This window comes from Eucyclogobius newberryi, unplaced genomic scaffold, assembly GCF_026437365.1.
Source record: "Eucyclogobius newberryi isolate DKJ021-1_F unplaced genomic scaffold, fEucNew1.0.hap1 SCAF_3, whole genome shotgun sequence".
NCBI lineage: Eukaryota > Metazoa > Chordata > Actinopteri > Gobiiformes > Gobiidae > Eucyclogobius > Eucyclogobius newberryi.
In genome coordinates this window covers 32,014,631-32,034,322 of record NW_027315945.1, presented here as the reverse complement: position 1 = coordinate 32,034,322, position 19,692 = coordinate 32,014,631, and the positions used below count along the sequence as shown (strand labels likewise).

The window sequence follows — 19,692 nt, the reverse complement described above, 5'->3', positions numbered from 1 at the left end:
CACACGGTCAAATCACAGGTCAGAGCTGAAAGAATGGCCGGCTTTTAATGTATTTTAGCATTTTAAAAAAAGAAAAAGTAAACTGAATAAAATATGCTTAAGCTCAATGCCATATTGTGGAAAAGAGTTGCATTATTATCATTATCGTAATTATTTCATTGATGATTGTACTCTGAGACTTTTTCATTACAGGCTTTAATTACAATAGTTTAATTATAGGAGAGATATAGATAATATTTACAAATAAACAGTCTTATTGATGAAATAGTGTATTATTTTTTGACATTATGAGGTAATAACTCAACTGTCTTTGCTATAATAATGTGTTTTTGGGTGTGTTTAGAGTCTATAGTCCAGATAATGATAATGATTATAAAATATTATAATCATAAACTATATAGACTATTTTATAGTCAACTAGTCACAATAAGTTAATACCATCACTATGGTAAAAGCCCCATTCAAATGTTACAGTGCATACTAGACTGTAAATTGAATATTTGTGATATTTCACAGTCTTGATACTTCCCTAATTCCATGATATATCTTAAATAGTAGTTGTGATGGAAGGCACAGGCACAGACTGCTTATATTTGTGTGTTGCTGTTGCTCTCGTGCTCGGCCTCTAAAGCCCTCTCCCCTCAGCTCTCTCCCCTCAGCTCTCTCCCCTCGGCCCTCTCCCCTCGGCCCTCTCCCCTCGGCCCTCTCCCCTCGGCCCTCTCCCCTCAGCTCTCTCCCCTCGGCCCTCTCCCCTCGGCCCTCTCCCCTCAGCTCTCTCCCCTCGGCCCTCTCCCCTCGGCCCTCTCCCCTCGGCCCTCTCCCCTCGGCCCTCTCCCCTCGGCCCTCTCCCCTCGGCTCTCTCCCCTCGGCCCTCTCCCCTCGGCTCTCTCCCCTCGGCCCTCTCCCCTCGGCTCTCTCCCCTCGGCTCTCTCCCCTCAGCTCTCTGCCCTTCATCCACACTTGTTTAACTCTCTGCTGACCACCTCCTCTCCTCATTTGTGCCCAGCTACAAAACTGAGATTAGGTTGTCTGGGCCATTTTAGCTCTCTCTGCGACATCACTGTTTTGGACTCTTTCTTCAGCGCTGACTTCTTCCTTTTCCCCTTTTAGCTTTGTACATGATTGTTTTGTTCCAGTGACCTCTGACCTTAAGCGCTCTCCTTGGTTAATGGAAAACAACAATGTATTCCTCTGTGTTATACTCAATACACTAGCCAGGTCCAATTACTTTCTGCCTAATATGTCTCTGCTGCCTCTTAAGGTCTGTATCTGTGACATGCGCATGCACTGGTTTATAATACAATCACATTTAGCATTAGCTGTCATATACTGAGGACACATCATATACTAAGGACACATCATACTGAGGACACATCATATACTGAGGACACATCATATACTGAGGACACATCATATACTGAGGACACATCATATACAGAGGACACATCATATACTGAGGACACATCAAATACTGAGGACACATCATATACTGAGGACACATCATATACTGAGGACGCATCATATACTGAGGACACATCATACTGAGGACACATCATACTGAGGACACATCATATACTGAGGACACATCATATACTAAGGACACATCATACTGAGGACACATCATATACTGAGGACACATCATATACTGAGGACACATCATATGCTGAGGACACATCATATACTGAGGACATATCATATACTGAGGACACATCATATGCTGAGGACACATCACATACTGAGGACACATCATATGCTGAGGACACATCATATACTGAGGACACATCATATACTGAGGACACATCATATACTAAGGACACATCATACTGAGGACACATCATACTGAGGACACATCATATACTGAGGACACATCATATACTGAGGACACATCATATACTGAGGACATATCATATACTAAGGACACATCATATACTAAGGACACATCATACTGAGGACACATCATATACTGAGGACACATCATATACTGAGGACATATCATATACTAAGGACACATCATATACTAAGGACACATCATATACTGAGGACATATCATATACTAAGGACACATCATATACTAAGGACACATCATACTGAGGACACATCATATACTGAGGACACATCATATACTGAGGACATATCATATACTAAGGACACATCATATACTAAGGACACATCATACTGAGGACACATCATATACTGAGGACATATCATATACTAAGGACACATCATATACTAAGGACACATCATACTGAGGACACATCATATACTGAGGACACATCATATACTGAGGACACATCATATACTGAGGACATATCATATGCTGAGGACACATCATATACTGAGGACACATCATATACTGAGGACACATCATATTCTAAGGACACATCATACTGAGGACACATCATACTGAGGACACATCATATGCTGAGGACACATCACATACTGAGGACACATCATATGCTGAGGACACATCATACTGAGGACACATCATACTGAGGACACATCATATACTGAGGACACATCATATACTGAGGACACATCATATACTAAGGACACATCATACTGAGGACACATCATACTGAGGACACATCATATACTGAGGACACATCATATACTGAGGACACATCATATACTGAGGACATATCATATACTAAGGACACATCATATACTAAGGACACATCATACTGAGGACACATCATATACTGAGGACACATCATATACTGAGGACATATCATATACTAAGGACACATCATATACTAAGGACACATCATACTGAGGACACATCATATACTGAGGACACATCATATACTGAGGACACATCATATATTAAGGACACATCATATACTGAGGACACATCATATGCTGAGGACACATCATATACTGAGGACACATCATACTGAGGACATATCATATACTAAGGACACATCATATACTGAGGACACATCATATGCTGAGGACACATCATATACTGAGGACACATCATATACTGAGGACACATCATATTCTAAGGACACATCATACTGAGGACACATCATACTGAGGACACATCATATACTGAGGACACATCATATACTGAGGACACATCATATACTGAGGACACATCATATTCTAAGGACACATCATACTGAGGACACATCATACTGAGGACACATCATATACTGAGGACACATCATATACTGAGGACATATCATATACTAAGGACACATCATACTGAGGACACATCATATACTGAGGACACATCATATACTGAGGACACATCATATACTGAGGACATATCATATACTAAGGACACATCATACTGAGGACACATCATATACTGAGGACACATCATATAAGATAAGATAAGATAAGATAAGATATTCCTTTATTGTCCTACATGGGGAAATTTCATTGGTGCAACGCAGGTAGATACAGAGGTAGATCCAGAAGAACAGATCACTTATAGGAAGTCTGAAAAACACTTTCAGTAGAAGATCTCCTATAAATAAATAAAAAAACTCCCATAGACAAATAAATAAATAAATCATATACTGAGGACACATCATATGCTGAGGACACATCATACTGAGGACACATCATATACTGAGGACACATCATATACTGAGGACATATCATATACTGAGGACACATCATATGCTGAGGACACATCACATACTGAGGACACATCATATACTAAGGACACATCATACTGAGGACAAATCATATACTGAGGACACATCATATACTGAGGACATATCATATACTAAGGACACATCATATACTAAGGACACATCATACTGAGGACACATCATATACTGAGGACACATCATATACTGAGGACACATCATATACTGAGGACATATCATATACTAAGGACACATCATACTGAGGACACATCATATACAGAGGACACATCATATACTGAGGACACATCATACTGAGGACACATCATATACTGAGGACACATCATACTGAGGACACATCATATACTGAGGACACATCATATACTGAGGACACATCATATACTGAGGGCACATCATATACTGAGGACACATCATATACTGAGGACACATCATATACTGAGGACATATCATATACTAAGGACACATCATATACTAAGGACACATCATACTGAGGACACATCATATACTGAGGACACATCATATACTGAGGACACATCATATACTGAGGACATATCATATACTAAGGACACATCATATACTAAGGACACATCATACTAAGGACACATCATATACTGAGGACACATCATATACTGAGGACACATCATATACTGAGGACACATCATATGCTGAGGACACATCATATACTGAGGACACATCATATGCTGAGGACACATCATATACTGAGGACACATCATATACTGAGGACACATCATATACTGAGGACACATCATATTCTAAGGACACATCATACTGAGGACACATCATATGCTGAGGACACATCATATACTGAGGACACATCATATACTAAGGACACATCATACTGAGGACACATCATATACTGAGGACACATCATATACTGAGGACACATCATATGCTGAGGACACATCATATACTGAGGACATATCATATACTGAGGACACATCATATGCTGAGGACACATCACATACTGAGGACACATCATATGCTGAGGACACATCATATACTGAGGACACATCATATACTGAGGACACATCATATACTAAGGACACATCATACTGAGGACACATCATATACTGAGGACACATCATATACTGAGGACACATCATATACTGAGGACATATCATATACTAAGGACACATCATATACTAAGGACACATCATACTGAGGACACATCATATACTGAGGACACATCATATACTGAGGACATATCATATACTAAGGACACATCATATACTAAGGACACATCATATACTGAGGACATATCATATACTAAGGACACATCATATACTAAGGACACATCATACTGAGGACACATCATATACTGAGGACACATCATATACTGAGGACATATCATATACTAAGGACACATCATATACTAAGGACACATCATACTGAGGACACATCATATACTGAGGACATATCATATACTAAGGACACATCATATACTAAGGACACATCATACTGAGGACACATCATATACTGAGGACACATCATATACTGAGGACACATCATATACTGAGGACATATCATATACTAAGGACACATCATATACTGAGGACACATCATATGCTGAGGACACATCATATACTGAGGACACATCATATACTGAGGACACATCATATTCTAAGGACACATCATACTGAGGACACATCATACTGAGGACACATCATATGCTGAGGACACATCACATACTGAGGACACATCATATGCTGAGGACACATCATACTGAGGACACATCATACTGAGGACACATCATATACTGAGGACACATCATATACTGAGGACACATCATATACTAAGGACACATCATACTGAGGACACATCATACTGAGGACACATCATACTGAGGACACATCATATACTGAGGACACATCATATACTGAGGACACATCATATACTGAGGACATATCATATACTAAGGACACATCATATACTAAGGACACATCATACTGAGGACACATCATATACTGAGGACACATCATATACTGAGGACATATCATATACTAAGGACACATCATATACTAAGGACACATCATACTGAGGACACATCATATACTGAGGACACATCATATACTGAGGACACATCATATATTAAGGACACATCATATACTGAGGACACATCATATGCTGAGGACACATCATATACTGAGGACACATCATACTGAGGACATATCATATACTAAGGACACATCATATACTGAGGACACATCATATGCTGAGGACACATCATATACTGAGGACACATCATATACTGAGGACACATCATATTCTAAGGACACATCATACTGAGGACACATCATACTGAGGACACATCATATACTGAGGACACATCATATACTGAGGACACATCATATACTGAGGACACATCATATTCTAAGGACACATCATACTGAGGACACATCATACTGAGGACACATCATATACTGAGGACACATCATATACTGAGGACATATCATATACTAAGGACACATCATACTGAGGACACATCATATACTGAGGACACATCATATACTGAGGACACATCATATACTGAGGACATATCATATACTAAGGACACATCATACTGAGGACACATCATATACTGAGGACACATCATATAAGATAAGATAAGATAAGATAAGATATTCCTTTATTGTCCTACATGGGGAAATTTCATTGGTGCAACGCAGGTAGATACAGAGGTAGATCCAGAAGAACAGATCACTTATAGGAAGTCTGAAAAACACTTTCAGTAGAAGATCTCCTATAAATAAATAAAAAAACTCCCATAGACAAATAAATAAATAAATCATATACTGAGGACACATCATATGCTGAGGACACATCATACTGAGGACACATCATATACTGAGGACACATCATATACTGAGGACATATCATATACTGAGGACACATCATATGCTGAGGACACATCACATACTGAGGACACATCATATACTAAGGACACATCATACTGAGGACAAATCATATACTGAGGACACATCATATACTGAGGACATATCATATACTAAGGACACATCATATACTAAGGACACATCATACTGAGGACACATCATATACTGAGGACACATCATATACTGAGGACACATCATATACTGAGGACATATCATATACTAAGGACACATCATACTGAGGACACATCATATACAGAGGACACATCATATACTGAGGACACATCATACTGAGGACACATCATATACTGAGGACACATCATACTGAGGACACATCATATACTGAGGACACATCATATACTGAGGACACATCATATACTGAGGGCACATCATATACTGAGGACACATCATATACTGAGGACACATCATATACTGAGGACATATCATATACTAAGGACACATCATATACTAAGGACACATCATACTGAGGACACATCATATACTGAGGACACATCATATACTGAGGACACATCATATACTGAGGACATATCATATACTAAGGACACATCATATACTAAGGACACATCATACTAAGGACACATCATATACTGAGGACACATCATATACTGAGGACACATCATATACTGAGGACACATCATATGCTGAGGACACATCATATACTGAGGACACATCATATGCTGAGGACACATCATATACTGAGGACACATCATATACTGAGGACACATCATATACTGAGGACACATCATATTCTAAGGACACATCATACTGAGGACACATCATATGCTGAGGACACATCATATACTGAGGACACATCATATACTAAGGACACATCATACTGAGGACACATCATATACTGAGGACACATCATATACTAAGGACACATCATACTGAGGACACATCATATACTGAGGACACATCATATGCTGAGGACACATCATATACTGAGGACACATCATATACTGAGGACATATCATATACTGAGGACACATCATATGCTGAGGACACATCATATACTGAGGACACATCATATACTGAGGACATATCATATACTAAGGACACATCATATACTGAGGACACATCACATACTGAGGACACATCATATGCTGAGGACACATCATATACTGAGGACACATCATATACTGAGGACACATCACATACTGAGGACACATCATATGCTGAGGACACATCACATACTGAGGACATATCATATACTGAGGACACATCACATACTGAGGACACATCATATGCTGAGGACACATCACATACTGAGGACATATCATATACTGAGGACACATCACATACTGAGGACACATCATATGCTGAGGACACATCATATACTGAGGACACATCATATACTGAGGACACATCATATACTGAGGACACATCACATACTGAGGACACATCATATGCTGAGGACACATCACATACTGAGGACACATCATATACTAAGGACACATCATATACTGAGTGTGCTTATCTTGGGACACAAAACAGTCATGAAATATTTAAGAAATGCGCTATGATGTAATTTGGTATGATTTAACTGTTGTTGTTGTTGTTGTTGTTTTATGGCGGTTGGCATCCGAGTGTTGCATTACCGCCAGACTTTATTCCCCAGACTTTGTCGTAGTCCTAAAAGTTGTTCTTCTGAACCAATGATACATGAACCTTCCTCCTTTTGACACATGAACCTTCCTCCTTTTATACTTGAATTATACACTGAATTCACCAGTTTCTCTCTTCTCCCCCCTCCCCCCTCCCCCCTACCTTTCCTGCAGATGAAATTGAAATGCTGGAGCGCCTTTGGCTTTCTGGAATTTGCCATAATGACAAAATAGAGGTGATGAGCAGTAAACTGGACATTGACAACATGGCTGGGGTCTTCTACATGCTCCTGGTGGCTATGGGGCTCAGCTTGCTGGTGTTTGCCTGGGAACATTTGGTCTATTGGAAGCTGCGCCACTGCATAGCCACCAACTCTGGGAAATTGGACTTTCTGCTGGCCATCAGCAGGGTAAGGACTTTCTTACACATGAAACCATAGAAATAAATATATAGAATTTTTTTTTTTTTCAAAAACCAAGAGCCAAAATGTATATTAAATGTCTATGTTTTATGAAATATTAGCGTGCCTATTGTATATACAGGGTAGTCTTGTCTGTCGAGATACAATTACAAATGTGTTGGAGAGTACGTGATAATATCTTAGTTTTAGGTTTTGAGTTTCTACTTTTAATCTGCACAGTTTAAATTTAGGTGTCTATGTAGTCCCTGTTGTCCAGTTAGGTTCCATGAAAAAAGAAAATGTAATTCTGTCAACCGGACAAACGCTTTAAGAGTGAAGACGTTTCGCCGCTCATCCAAGCAGGAACTGAAGAAACTACTTGGATGAGTGACGAAAGGTCTTCACACTTAAAACTTAAAAAGAGAATACACATTTATCTATTTTGTCCATTTGGTGTTCTGTAAATATTTTTAAAAATAGAATTGTACATTCAACTAGTGATACAGGGACATTTTAGTGACACCATCATCGAAACGTAATGTCCAGACCTTAATTATGAATATTAATTTATATAAATGCTCTTTTCCCATTATTGATTGACCCAAATGAGTCCTTTGCGGGTATTAATTCCTATTGATACCATGTTAACAATCTGCCCATGCTCTCAAGCAGAGCAGCTGAAATTCTGGCTTAACCTCCACATGTAATTCATGCATTAGCTGTGCATACAATTTAACCTGAAAATTGTATAGTGGAGATTGACGTGTTATTAGCCAAATTGAAAATCAGCCATGCTAATGCCTTGATCGTGCCTGCTATAGCCATTCCCAGCACACACAGCTGTATAAACATGTGTATCCTTGAATATTGTGCCCTTGTGTCACACAGTAGGAGTGGTACTGAGGTCAGGGGTCAGTTCAATCCCACTCTGTCAATTGGAAAGATTAATTAAAATTCAATTCTGCTCACATCCTGGATATCCTGTTCCTTTGGCAATGACCTTGGCGGACCAGACCATGTGCATGTCATTATAGTAGCATCACTGATAACATTTTTTTTCCTCCTGCCGCTGTGCGTAATTTATGCATTGGTTTAGAAATCTTCATTAGGCTAACACTGTAATACAGAACTATAAATAGAAAGTGTAGTGTTTGTGTGATAAAGAATTGTCTCTGTGCGATCTGGAACAACTCTGAATAGTGATTATAATTCTATTTTCTCTACCACATCTACTGCTCGCATATTCCTATTTAACTTAATTTCTATGTCAGTTTTTTTGATTGGTGCTACAGCCAGCTTTCTTGTGTTGTTTCAGGGCATGTATAGCTGCTGTAGCTTTGAGGATGAAACGGCACCAGGCGGGCCAAAGACTATGCCCTCCCATCACCACGCGGCGATGGTGACGGTCCCGTCCCAGGCTCACGTTGTGTCTACGTCTATGACCAGTCCCGCGATCGTTCTGGCACAGCAGCTGCCGCAGCCGCCACAGCAGCAGCCCCAGCCAGTCTATAAATCACCTCTCCCAGGTTCCCCTCCCACCGTGCTGCACTCTGGATCAGCCCTCGGCCCTTCAAACAATCCTATTGCTGGTGCACCTCTCCCCTGCTCCACCTTCCTGCCCCGGCCAGATCGCAGACTGGCTGTGGTAGATCGATGGAGGCTGCCTAAATCTGCTACTGCAACCAATCCTCTGGCTCTAAGGGGTGGGATCACCGACATGGGACCGTTTGCTCAGAAAGTCCCTTCAAACTGGCCTTCATCTGCTGGAGGAGGCGGGGGACTAGATGGCTATAAGCGCTACTATGGTCCCATTGACCCTGAGGGACTGGGGCCCTGCATGGAGCAGCAGGCAGGGTCCCAGACCCCCAAGACTATACCCCGGGGCCACCCCCAGCCTCCCCCTGCCAGTGTGGCCTTCTACTCAGAGAAGGGCTTGGACCATGGGGTGGGGAAGAGGGCTGTAGGGGGTAGCAGTGGAGGTCAGGGAAAAGGGGGCACTAAACCTCTGGCCACGCCCAGACTGCCTCCAAAGAGCCAGGCCCCTCTGCCTCCCACACCTCCGCTGCCACACCCCTCTCCCCCTCTCCCCTCATCCTTCTGGAGGAAACGAAGGCCCAAGAAGCCCAAAGAGCCTGGAGGGCCCCTGTATGAGAACATTCTGCCTCTGGGACGGAGGGGCGGGGCACGGGACATTGGGAGGGAGGGAGGAGTGAGAAAAGGTCGGCCCTTGTCTCCTCCCCTCTCACTCCCAATGCCTGTGCCCCTCAGCCCTTCTTATACCCCTCCGTCCCCCTCAGCGTCCCTTCACTACACCACCACCTCCTCTTCATCCTCCTCCTCATCCTCGTCCACGTCCACCTCGGCCTCGTCGTCCCGCTCCACCTCTCCCACGTACTCCTACAGCTCATCCCGCAGCACACGGGACCGGACCGGGGGCATAGACGCCGAGGATGATGACGACGATGAGGAGCTGACAGAGGAGTCCAGCCTTCTTTTAGGAAGAGGGAGGGACAGAGAGCGTTCAGTTATACAGCCTCGATCCCTGAGCCACGGGCGCCTGCCGCCTCCGATACCTCCCAGGAAACCACGCACGTCCTGGCGTGACAGAGACAGGGAGCGGGAGAGAGACAGGGTAGGAAGCCAACTGTCCCAGCTCCAGGAATGGTGGGCTAGTTGGAATGAAAGAGAGAGGGGCGGTGTGGGTGACCCGGACAGGCAGAAAAGAGAGAAAAAGAGGAGAAAGGAGAAGGAGAAAGAGAAGAAAAAAAAGAAAAAGAATAAAAAGAGGAAAAAAAGAGAAGAGCGAGAAAGGGAACGAGAAAGGGAACGAAAGCGTAGGAAAGTCAAGAAGAAGAAAAAGAAAGCTGTGAAGACAAAAAAGCATAAAAAATCCACAGGGGGAAAGCGCAGTGAGCCTGAGGAGGATGATGTGGAGGCAGAGAGAGAGGGCGAGGCCGAGGGAGAGCGGGAGGCAGGCATACAGGACTATTCTTCTTTTTCGGGACAGTACAGGAGCGCATTTGGAGAGAAAGTGCGTGATTCATGGGATGGGGACAGGACCAGAAGGGAAGGGCCTGACGAGGGCAATGACAGAGAGGAGGAAGACAGCAGTCGAAGCAGAGAGAGGCGACCAAAATCCTCACACTCGCGCTCGGCACACCGCACTCCCAAGCGCTATCCAAACCTCAATAAACTCCCTGCATCTGTTAAATTCTGGGTCAACGGAAGAGAGGGAGACTCAAATGCTACTCCGACATCGATCCATCCACTTCTTCCGTCCACTAAGCGACGGAGGAGTGGAGGGATTGATCGAGAGGACAGTGGAAGGCAAGGTGAGCGCCGACCTTTGTTGATAAAGTATGAAAAGGAGAAAGCACAGACTAGAGAGGGGCTGTCGTTCCCTGAGTGGGATTCAGAAGATGATGATGACGATGATGAAGATGAGGAGGAGGAGAGAGGAAGGAGGACAGGTAGAGGGGCAGTGTCCGAGTCTGAGAGGGACAGGGTCAGGGTGGAGGACAGTTACTCGGATGAGGGCTCGTCAGGTGAATTTGGACGTTTTGAGCGGTACTGGGAGGGGGGCGCAGGGGGCAGTAGCTCTGGGATCGGGGGTATAGGAGGAGGAGGTTGGTTCTTTGGAACTTACCCCTCCAGAGAGAAAGGGGGCAGTGTGAACAGCAGAGACGACTCCCTGCTCGGCACTCGCGCCGAAGGTTGGATCGCTTCTGATTTCTGGGGGTCAGGACCAGGCGTGGGCTGGCCATCTGGAGGAGGGAGCGGAGGCCTGGGGTCACAGTGGCTCCCGCCCCCCACAGCCTTCCCACCACCGAGAAGGTACTGGTCCATGGACAAGATCCCAGTGAAAGGAGAGAAGAGGTGGAAACGTGGGAAGAGTAAGCGATCTCGGGACAGAGATGAGCCAGGACGATCCACCATGTGCTCCTGTAGCCTTTACCCTCACCCTCACCCTTACCCACACGCACACGGCCGTTCGCACGTGCCCCACACCAAGAGAGGAGCCACTACACTGTCCCATAGCCAGGAAGAGCTTCTGCCCCACTGTCACAGCTTCAGTGGTGGCTCTCGACCTAAGCCCCTCCCCCCAAAACCTGACCTTAGTCAGTCCAAATCAGGCAGCCAATCTAACCTCAGCCTTGGTGCACAGACCGCTGACCATCCAGCTCAAGCCTCTCCGTCTCCGCCTCAGCCGCCCTCCTTGTCCCCCACATCGCTCCCAATGCCCATCCCCCCTCCCCCCTCGTCAGCCTCCGTCTCACCTCCTCCAGGGGTCGGGATGGTGAGCCAGGGACAGGTTCCGGCTTCAGCCAGCGCCAAACTTCAGTACCAGAGACTACGCTCTGTGCCACAGCCACGGAGGTTTTATTCCCCTCACCTGCCGCTCAAAGCCAAGAGCCTGTGCTCGCGCAGAGGCTCCGCTCACTTCTCCAGCCTGGAGAGCGAGGTATGACAGGGGGACAGGAGAGAGGGAGACGTCAGAGCAAACACCACAGCAGCACCCCGAGGTGCCACCACAGCTGGAGTCAGAGACATGGCTGCCTTTGTGACCCTTGAAAATCAACTTGCAACCATCACTTCAAACTCAAACCTGGATTGTAGCTCTGTTGCTGGGACCAGTCTGAGTGTGAGTAACACCCTTCCCACACGCACCCTTGTACGTGTTCTGGTGAGAGCCACAGTCCGACGCCACACCCAGATGAGCTACATCCGCTTGGATGGTTCCCATGATGACGAGAGCGAAGGTGAGGCTGCATCACCGGAGACAGCACCTCCTGAACTTCTTCTCCGCTCTGAATTGAGCTTTGTGATGTCATCGTCAGTTCTCCTCCCCTCCCCGAGTCACAACTGTGGATAAGATAGTCTCCAGTCTGTGAGTAATGATGTCATATTTGTGCACCGACACAAACACGCTGACACGCACACAGACGTCTCCCTCCCTCTGGTTCTAAGAACTCGGTGGTGGAAACCTCTCCTGGAAGTGTCCAGGGTTTTTGCTCAAACTCTGTCTCTCTGTCCTCTTTGGCTGTTGGCCTTTGAACTGAAGCTTTTGGCCTTTGGACTGCTCCTTGCTGTTGGAAGGACTGCCCCTTTTCTTCCCTTTTGTAAATCATTGATAAGAAAAGCAATGCAGTCACCCCTCACTTTCTGTCTGCCTGATCACATTCACTGGGCACAAGGACAACGTTTGGTTTATTTTCCTTTTGCTGTTTGTTGCCATCACACGCCAGACCCATCTAGCTCTACCCCAGGACCACATGAGAGATGTCATGGTTTATTAGAAGCCCTTTTAAGATCTGCGTCTCCTCCGCCATGTTGGAGCTGGTCACCTCTGGTTTGACCAGGACCTGAACAGAGTGTCTAAGGTTCAACAACAAACTGAACTTGAAATCAAAATAAACAAAGAAGACGTAGCAGATTTATTTCATATATGTCTTTCATTTTGTAGACTCTTCTCCCAGTCTCTGTCCTTTTTTATTGAGTATATTTCTCTCACTGTGTTAGTGTTTTTATAAAGAGGGTGCTGGATGTGGCTTGTGTTACCAGTGGGAGTGAATTGATAGCAGTGCCAAATTTTTTCCCTTGAGATTTTAAGCAAGATTGGTTTGTCACGCAGTTATTTTCTCAAATCCCCGCACTTTTCTTCTTCTGTGAACTAGCCCTATTGTTAACATGTTAGTGGATCAAGGATGATGGTGCAATATCTGTAATTGGCACTAGATGGCTGCATAATATTTAAATAAGCTTGATTGAAAATGATGAGAGGCTTCATTATTACGGCTATATCATATATAGCAGAGAGAGCGAGGGAGAGAGAGAGAGAGAGAGACTAAAGCTAAGACAGCTTCACGCAGACGATGTTGAAGGAATGGAATGTAGTGCAATCGAGATGTTTCCTAACTGTCGATCGGTTGAGCAATGCGGAAATGGCAAAAGATGGATTTTACAAAGCACAATTTTTAATCACATTTTCCAGATGTGTCTCATTTATTTTACCCACACGGTTATGCATCGTTATAAAAGACTCATACACGGAAATAGTCAGTGTTACCAAGTTGCATTAGATAAACGCAAAAGAGTGGATACTTGATACTTGTCGTGCTGTTGTTTTTGCAGATCAAGTCTAATAGCACACTGTGAATGTTATTTAGAGGCGTATCCATGGCGATAGGAGGAGGAGCAGTAATAACAATACCTGCTTTCAAATCATCAGACTGTTGACTTTGAGCAATATTCCTCCTTAAATGTGACCAGGACGCAAACGGGACTTTGTTTGCGGCCGAGACAAAAGCATTTTTCTTCTGCTGACTGTGCGTAATCCAATTTGGTCAGATCTGGTATTTGTCATGTCTGATTAAAAGTCGATTTGTTTAATAAGCAGTGAACTATTACATTGTGTATCTCTCGTGAGCTGTGCCAAAAGCCATCTACTGTGTAAACTGTGCCAACTTGCGGGTGCATAACGTTTTTCGAGTTCCGTTTTTTTTTCTGTCCCCCGTGCGGTCAGCCGTCCACCTCACACACCTCTCACACTAAGACCAGCCACAGCCCAGCTCTTCTCCTACTGTAGTTGAATGTAGCTTTGACATGATGTAGCAAAATGGAACACCTTTTAGACTCCTATAGTAGCTTTTTGGGTTGCTGTTTGCTAAGGCTAGTGGAAGGCGGGGTTAGCCTGGGATGTGAGGCCTGTGCTTTGTGTTTGTGCATGTTGTCTCAGAATAAGGATTAGTCCACTTTTACATTCCCCCCCTATTTTGGACTCTTGCATTCGGGCAAGAGCAGAACTGTACTTTTTTATCTGCACATGAATTGCTTTTTTCTAGATCATTGTGGGGCAGCTTTGGAAAAAAGAAAAAATTGACTTTCCCCTCGTTGCATGTTTGAATGGAAAGATTTGAGGCAGAGGGTTGCGTAGATCCGTTTGCAAATGTGTTGGACCCAGGTTGCCACTTTTTAGATTTTAAGCGTTCTCCTCTGAGCAGCGGTGGAGACTTAAGGGCAGCCGTTTGGTTATTGTGTTCTAAAGACACAATCATTTTCAACCACTCTACAGGGCTTTAACCTGGGATGTCAGTGATTTGCATTGATTTCTATTGAGGCACTAAAACTTACGTCTGTGACTGCATGAACAGAAGTGACTCTTTGAAACCCTCTGGCTTATTTTCCTCATTTATTTTCATGCTGAGAAAAGAATATATTCAAATATACTATGTTTTTTGAGAATGTAATATGTTATACTGTGATTTAACTGAGATATTTTATTGTATTCATTTGAATTCTATCATTTATCTATAAAGAAATATATATGTACAAATAAATATATACATATATATACATACAGGTATATATATTAGTTAAGTTTGGTATATTTGGAGGAAGTGTTAGATAAAATAGTTTTCAATGTTTTAGCTTTGTAGCGATTCTAGACACTGAAATCATTTTTGGATTTTGATTCCACCTATATGACTGTGAAGACATTAGTGCCTGTGACAAAAAAGACAAGTAAAAGTCAAAACTCTATTCATCTGTATCTACTCTAGCAATAAAAGTCAAAACTCTATTCATCTGTATCTACTCTAGCAATCAGTCTGTCACACCTCTTGTACTACCTAGCATTGCATCTCGACACTCGGTTCCTTTACGCATCATGTTCTCCTCAAACATCCTGCTGTTTCTTTTGCTTTCGCCTGCTAAACTCGCCAATATATGTTTTCTTCTTCTTCTTCTTCTTCTTCTTCTTCTTCTTCTTCTTCTTCTTCTTCTTCTTCTTCTTCTTCTTCTTCTTCTTCTTCTTCTTCTTCTTCTTCTTCTTCTTCTTCTTCTTCTTCTTCTTCTTCTTCTTCTTCTTCTTCTTCTTCTTCTTCTTCTTCTTCTTCTTCTTCTTCTTCTTCTTCTTCTTCTTCTTCTTCTTCTTCTTCTTCTCTTCAATGTTCATTATTAATCAAAGAACATTCTCCCACAATCCCCTCTTTTCGTTTTCTCCTCAGTTTGATTCTGTGATGATCATCTGTTTTTACCTCTTCACTTTTTATGTCTCACTTAGCAAAAAACAGAGACCAGTAGATACTGTGTTCTTGCTCCTTTTGACTGATTGTTAATGATGATGATCAATTACCTGACTGAAGAAATTATTAATGGACTATGTTACTATTGATGATGTGACTGAAGTGTGTATCTGACGACCACGCCACTGTAGCAAGTCTGGGCTGCATCACACCGCCACACTGAGCAATGGAGGCCGCTGTTGCCATGGCGTTGCAAGGCATTTTTCTGGCGTTGCCATGGTGTCCCCTCGCGCCCGCTTCACCTGGTATCTGCTGGGTAATATAGAATAATGTCCGTCCCCAAAGCGCCGGTCAAAGCCACTTTGGACTTTAATCAATGGCAGGTGAAATATTTAAATCGGGCTTAAGGCAGTGAAGGCTCCAGAGCCGCTCATGGAGACAGGGCCCACTCTGCATGTTAATATATATTAGGGCTGCGCAATATGAGAACAAACGTGATCCATAACCTCGTGTTTACTGTTGTTATAACCACGCTACGGGATTTCAACTTAGAATTAATGTACAGTTAGTTGAGTTAAATGGAAAGAAACGTGACTCAATTTCATGAATGTAACTGTCACACTGTGTCACGATGACTGTGATGGGTGGATTGATATTAAAATAATATAATATTTATCGATACTGACGAAGGTATCGAAAAGTATGATGCAAAAAATATACGAATACTTAAAAATTTCAAATAAAAAGGTTCAAATAAAAACATTTCAAATACGGTATTGAATCAATAATGCAATACTTTCCATAGTATTACTTGGTATCAAATCAAAACACAAATCACTGGTGCCCATCCCTAATATAGACTAAACAGACCAAAAAATAAGGTTATGTTAAGGACTGAATTTTTTTTTAATTTTATCTAATCTGGCATTTGTAGAGACCATTCTCAGTGACAATCACATCCGTCCCAGTCGTCTCTAGTTGAAGTCAGTCGCAGCTGCTTCAGTCTCGTAGTGTGGAGCTGTGACACAAAGTGTGCGCTGCAGAATGTCTAGAGCCCAGTCGCTGTCATTTAAACATGTAATAAAGACTATTTTGACCCTGCCCCGGGACAGCTGACTGTTTCACTTTAGCGCACACGGAGCCCAGGCTAAAACTTTCTATTAAACTCTTTTCTGAAGAGTGAGATGCACGAACAATGGCCTAAACACCAAATGTATAATGCAAATAATACAGACACAAACTATTTTTTTACAATTACAACCAAAGCTAAAGTGCATCAAACATAAATGATGGCACTCGCCGTGTAAATCAGAATCAGAAAAGGTTTATTGCCATTGCCAATGAACACAATTCACAAACATGATTTGGTACAACATAAAACAAACAACATAATAACATCAAAAAGGGCATGCATTTAAGACAAATAATTTAAATCCACTACTGACACAAGTTTTCCTCTGATAAATCCTGCGTGAGTTAGCATCGCAGCTAGCCTAGCACCGCAACTCTCTGTTTTCACTGGGAGGTCACATGACGCTGTTTGACCAACGAAAAGTCAGGAAACGCGGACCAACCTCACGTTTTTGCACCCTTATAAACAATCGCCCTTCACAGAGGCAGACAAGACGAGTGTCAGGAGGAAAAGTGACCCGTGGCGGCCGAGCGGACACTGCTGTACTTCACAAAGAGTTTTTATCGCGATAGCGCTCACTTTGCGACATACTGCGCAGCCCTCCGACACACGGCCGCTTCACCCAGCCATCCTCGACAGCAGCGTGTCACTAACCCGCCCTCCCTCCCTCCCTCATGCTAAATGTGTGTGTTTTATTTTGACAAAGAGCATGCTGGGAGTGTGCCGCGTGTGCACTAATCATGCCCCCTGCAGCATGACTCCGGCGCGCCCTTGTTCTCCTCTGACTGATAGACGTTCAGGAAAAGCCCACACACTCTTTGTATCGCATGCATATTTAACACACAATATCTGCTCAGCTCATGATCCCCATTTCAATCCAGACCTCAATAAGCTGCAATCAAAAGCATGGCCTCCAGTCGTCTGATCTCACACGCGCGCCAAGATCGCACACACTAAAGGAAAGGAAAGGAAAGGAGAGGAAAGGAAAGGTGGCGCGTTTACAGACTTAAAGGTGCACTATGTGACTTTTCTGGGGGAGTTTTTGCCACCCGCTTGTCTCCTTATACATACTATTGTTCCACACTATGGCATAAAACCGTTCTGTATTATAATTACTCAGGAAGCATGAAGAAACGCTTAATCCATATTGGACAAAAAGTTAAAAGTGATGACGGATTATTCTACTACAATTTATTTTAAAAATGTATATGGACCACAGCAGAAAGGGAAAGAAATAACTTAACTTGAGTTATAGGCTGCACGGTTTAGTTTCCTTTTTCACTTTTGAAGAAGATATTTGGGCTTAATTTGAGCCTGATCTAGTCCTGATGTGCACTGGGTTTGACCCTGCTCTAGTCCTTGTTTAGTCCTCATCTTGTCAAGGTTTGATTTTGGGTTTAGTCCTAGTTTAGTCCCAATTTTGATGTGATGAATGAACACACCCATAATTAATTAATGCACAGGTCATGACTTTAACTGACCAAATATTTCTTTAGTGGACTACAGCTCTACTCCTAACCCTAAGCCCTATTATCTCTCTGTTCAATATGAATTAAGTCTTTGTTCACGCTTGATTAAGACTAATTAAAGTATATTTATTATTATCACCTGATCCCGCTCACACCATTTTTGCGCAATAAAAATAGCCGCGATTCATAAACGCGAGCTACATTTCACACGGCTGAACAGTAACATCTCCACGGCGACCAGTGGGCGGCGGACCCCCATCAGAAACGTCACCCGGCGCACCTTCTTACTCCGCCCTCTGCTGCATGGCCCTCTGCATGGTTCTGATGTAACTCCAGGCGCCGCCCTGTGCTGAGACCTGGGAGGCGGAGCGTGTGGTGCTCCTGAATTCATACAGGGTCCTCATTGGCTAACGCAGCCATGAATTATATCACGGAAACACAGGCGTGCCAGACGTGAGCTGACCAGGCCTGTAGGTGCAGCTTGTCGTGTGCAGAAAGGGCTTGTGGGACGC

The 19,692-nt window shown here is 43.3% G+C and overlaps 1 protein-coding gene across 1 annotated transcript in view; it reads left to right on the top strand.

Moving 5' to 3' along the window:
- grin2db (glutamate receptor, ionotropic, N-methyl D-aspartate 2D, b) overlaps nucleotides 1-19,692 on the top strand; it is a 150,021-nt gene that overhangs the window by 96,768 nt on the left and 33,561 nt on the right. The window contains exons 15-16 of the mRNA XM_072460313.1: nucleotides 8,329-8,564; nucleotides 9,871-13,443. Of these exons, the coding sequence (XP_072316414.1) occupies nucleotides 8,329-8,564; nucleotides 9,871-13,023 (3,389 nt within the window). The 3' untranslated portion in view covers nucleotides 13,024-13,443. The remainder of the gene's footprint in view (nucleotides 1-8,328; nucleotides 8,565-9,870; nucleotides 13,444-19,692) is intronic.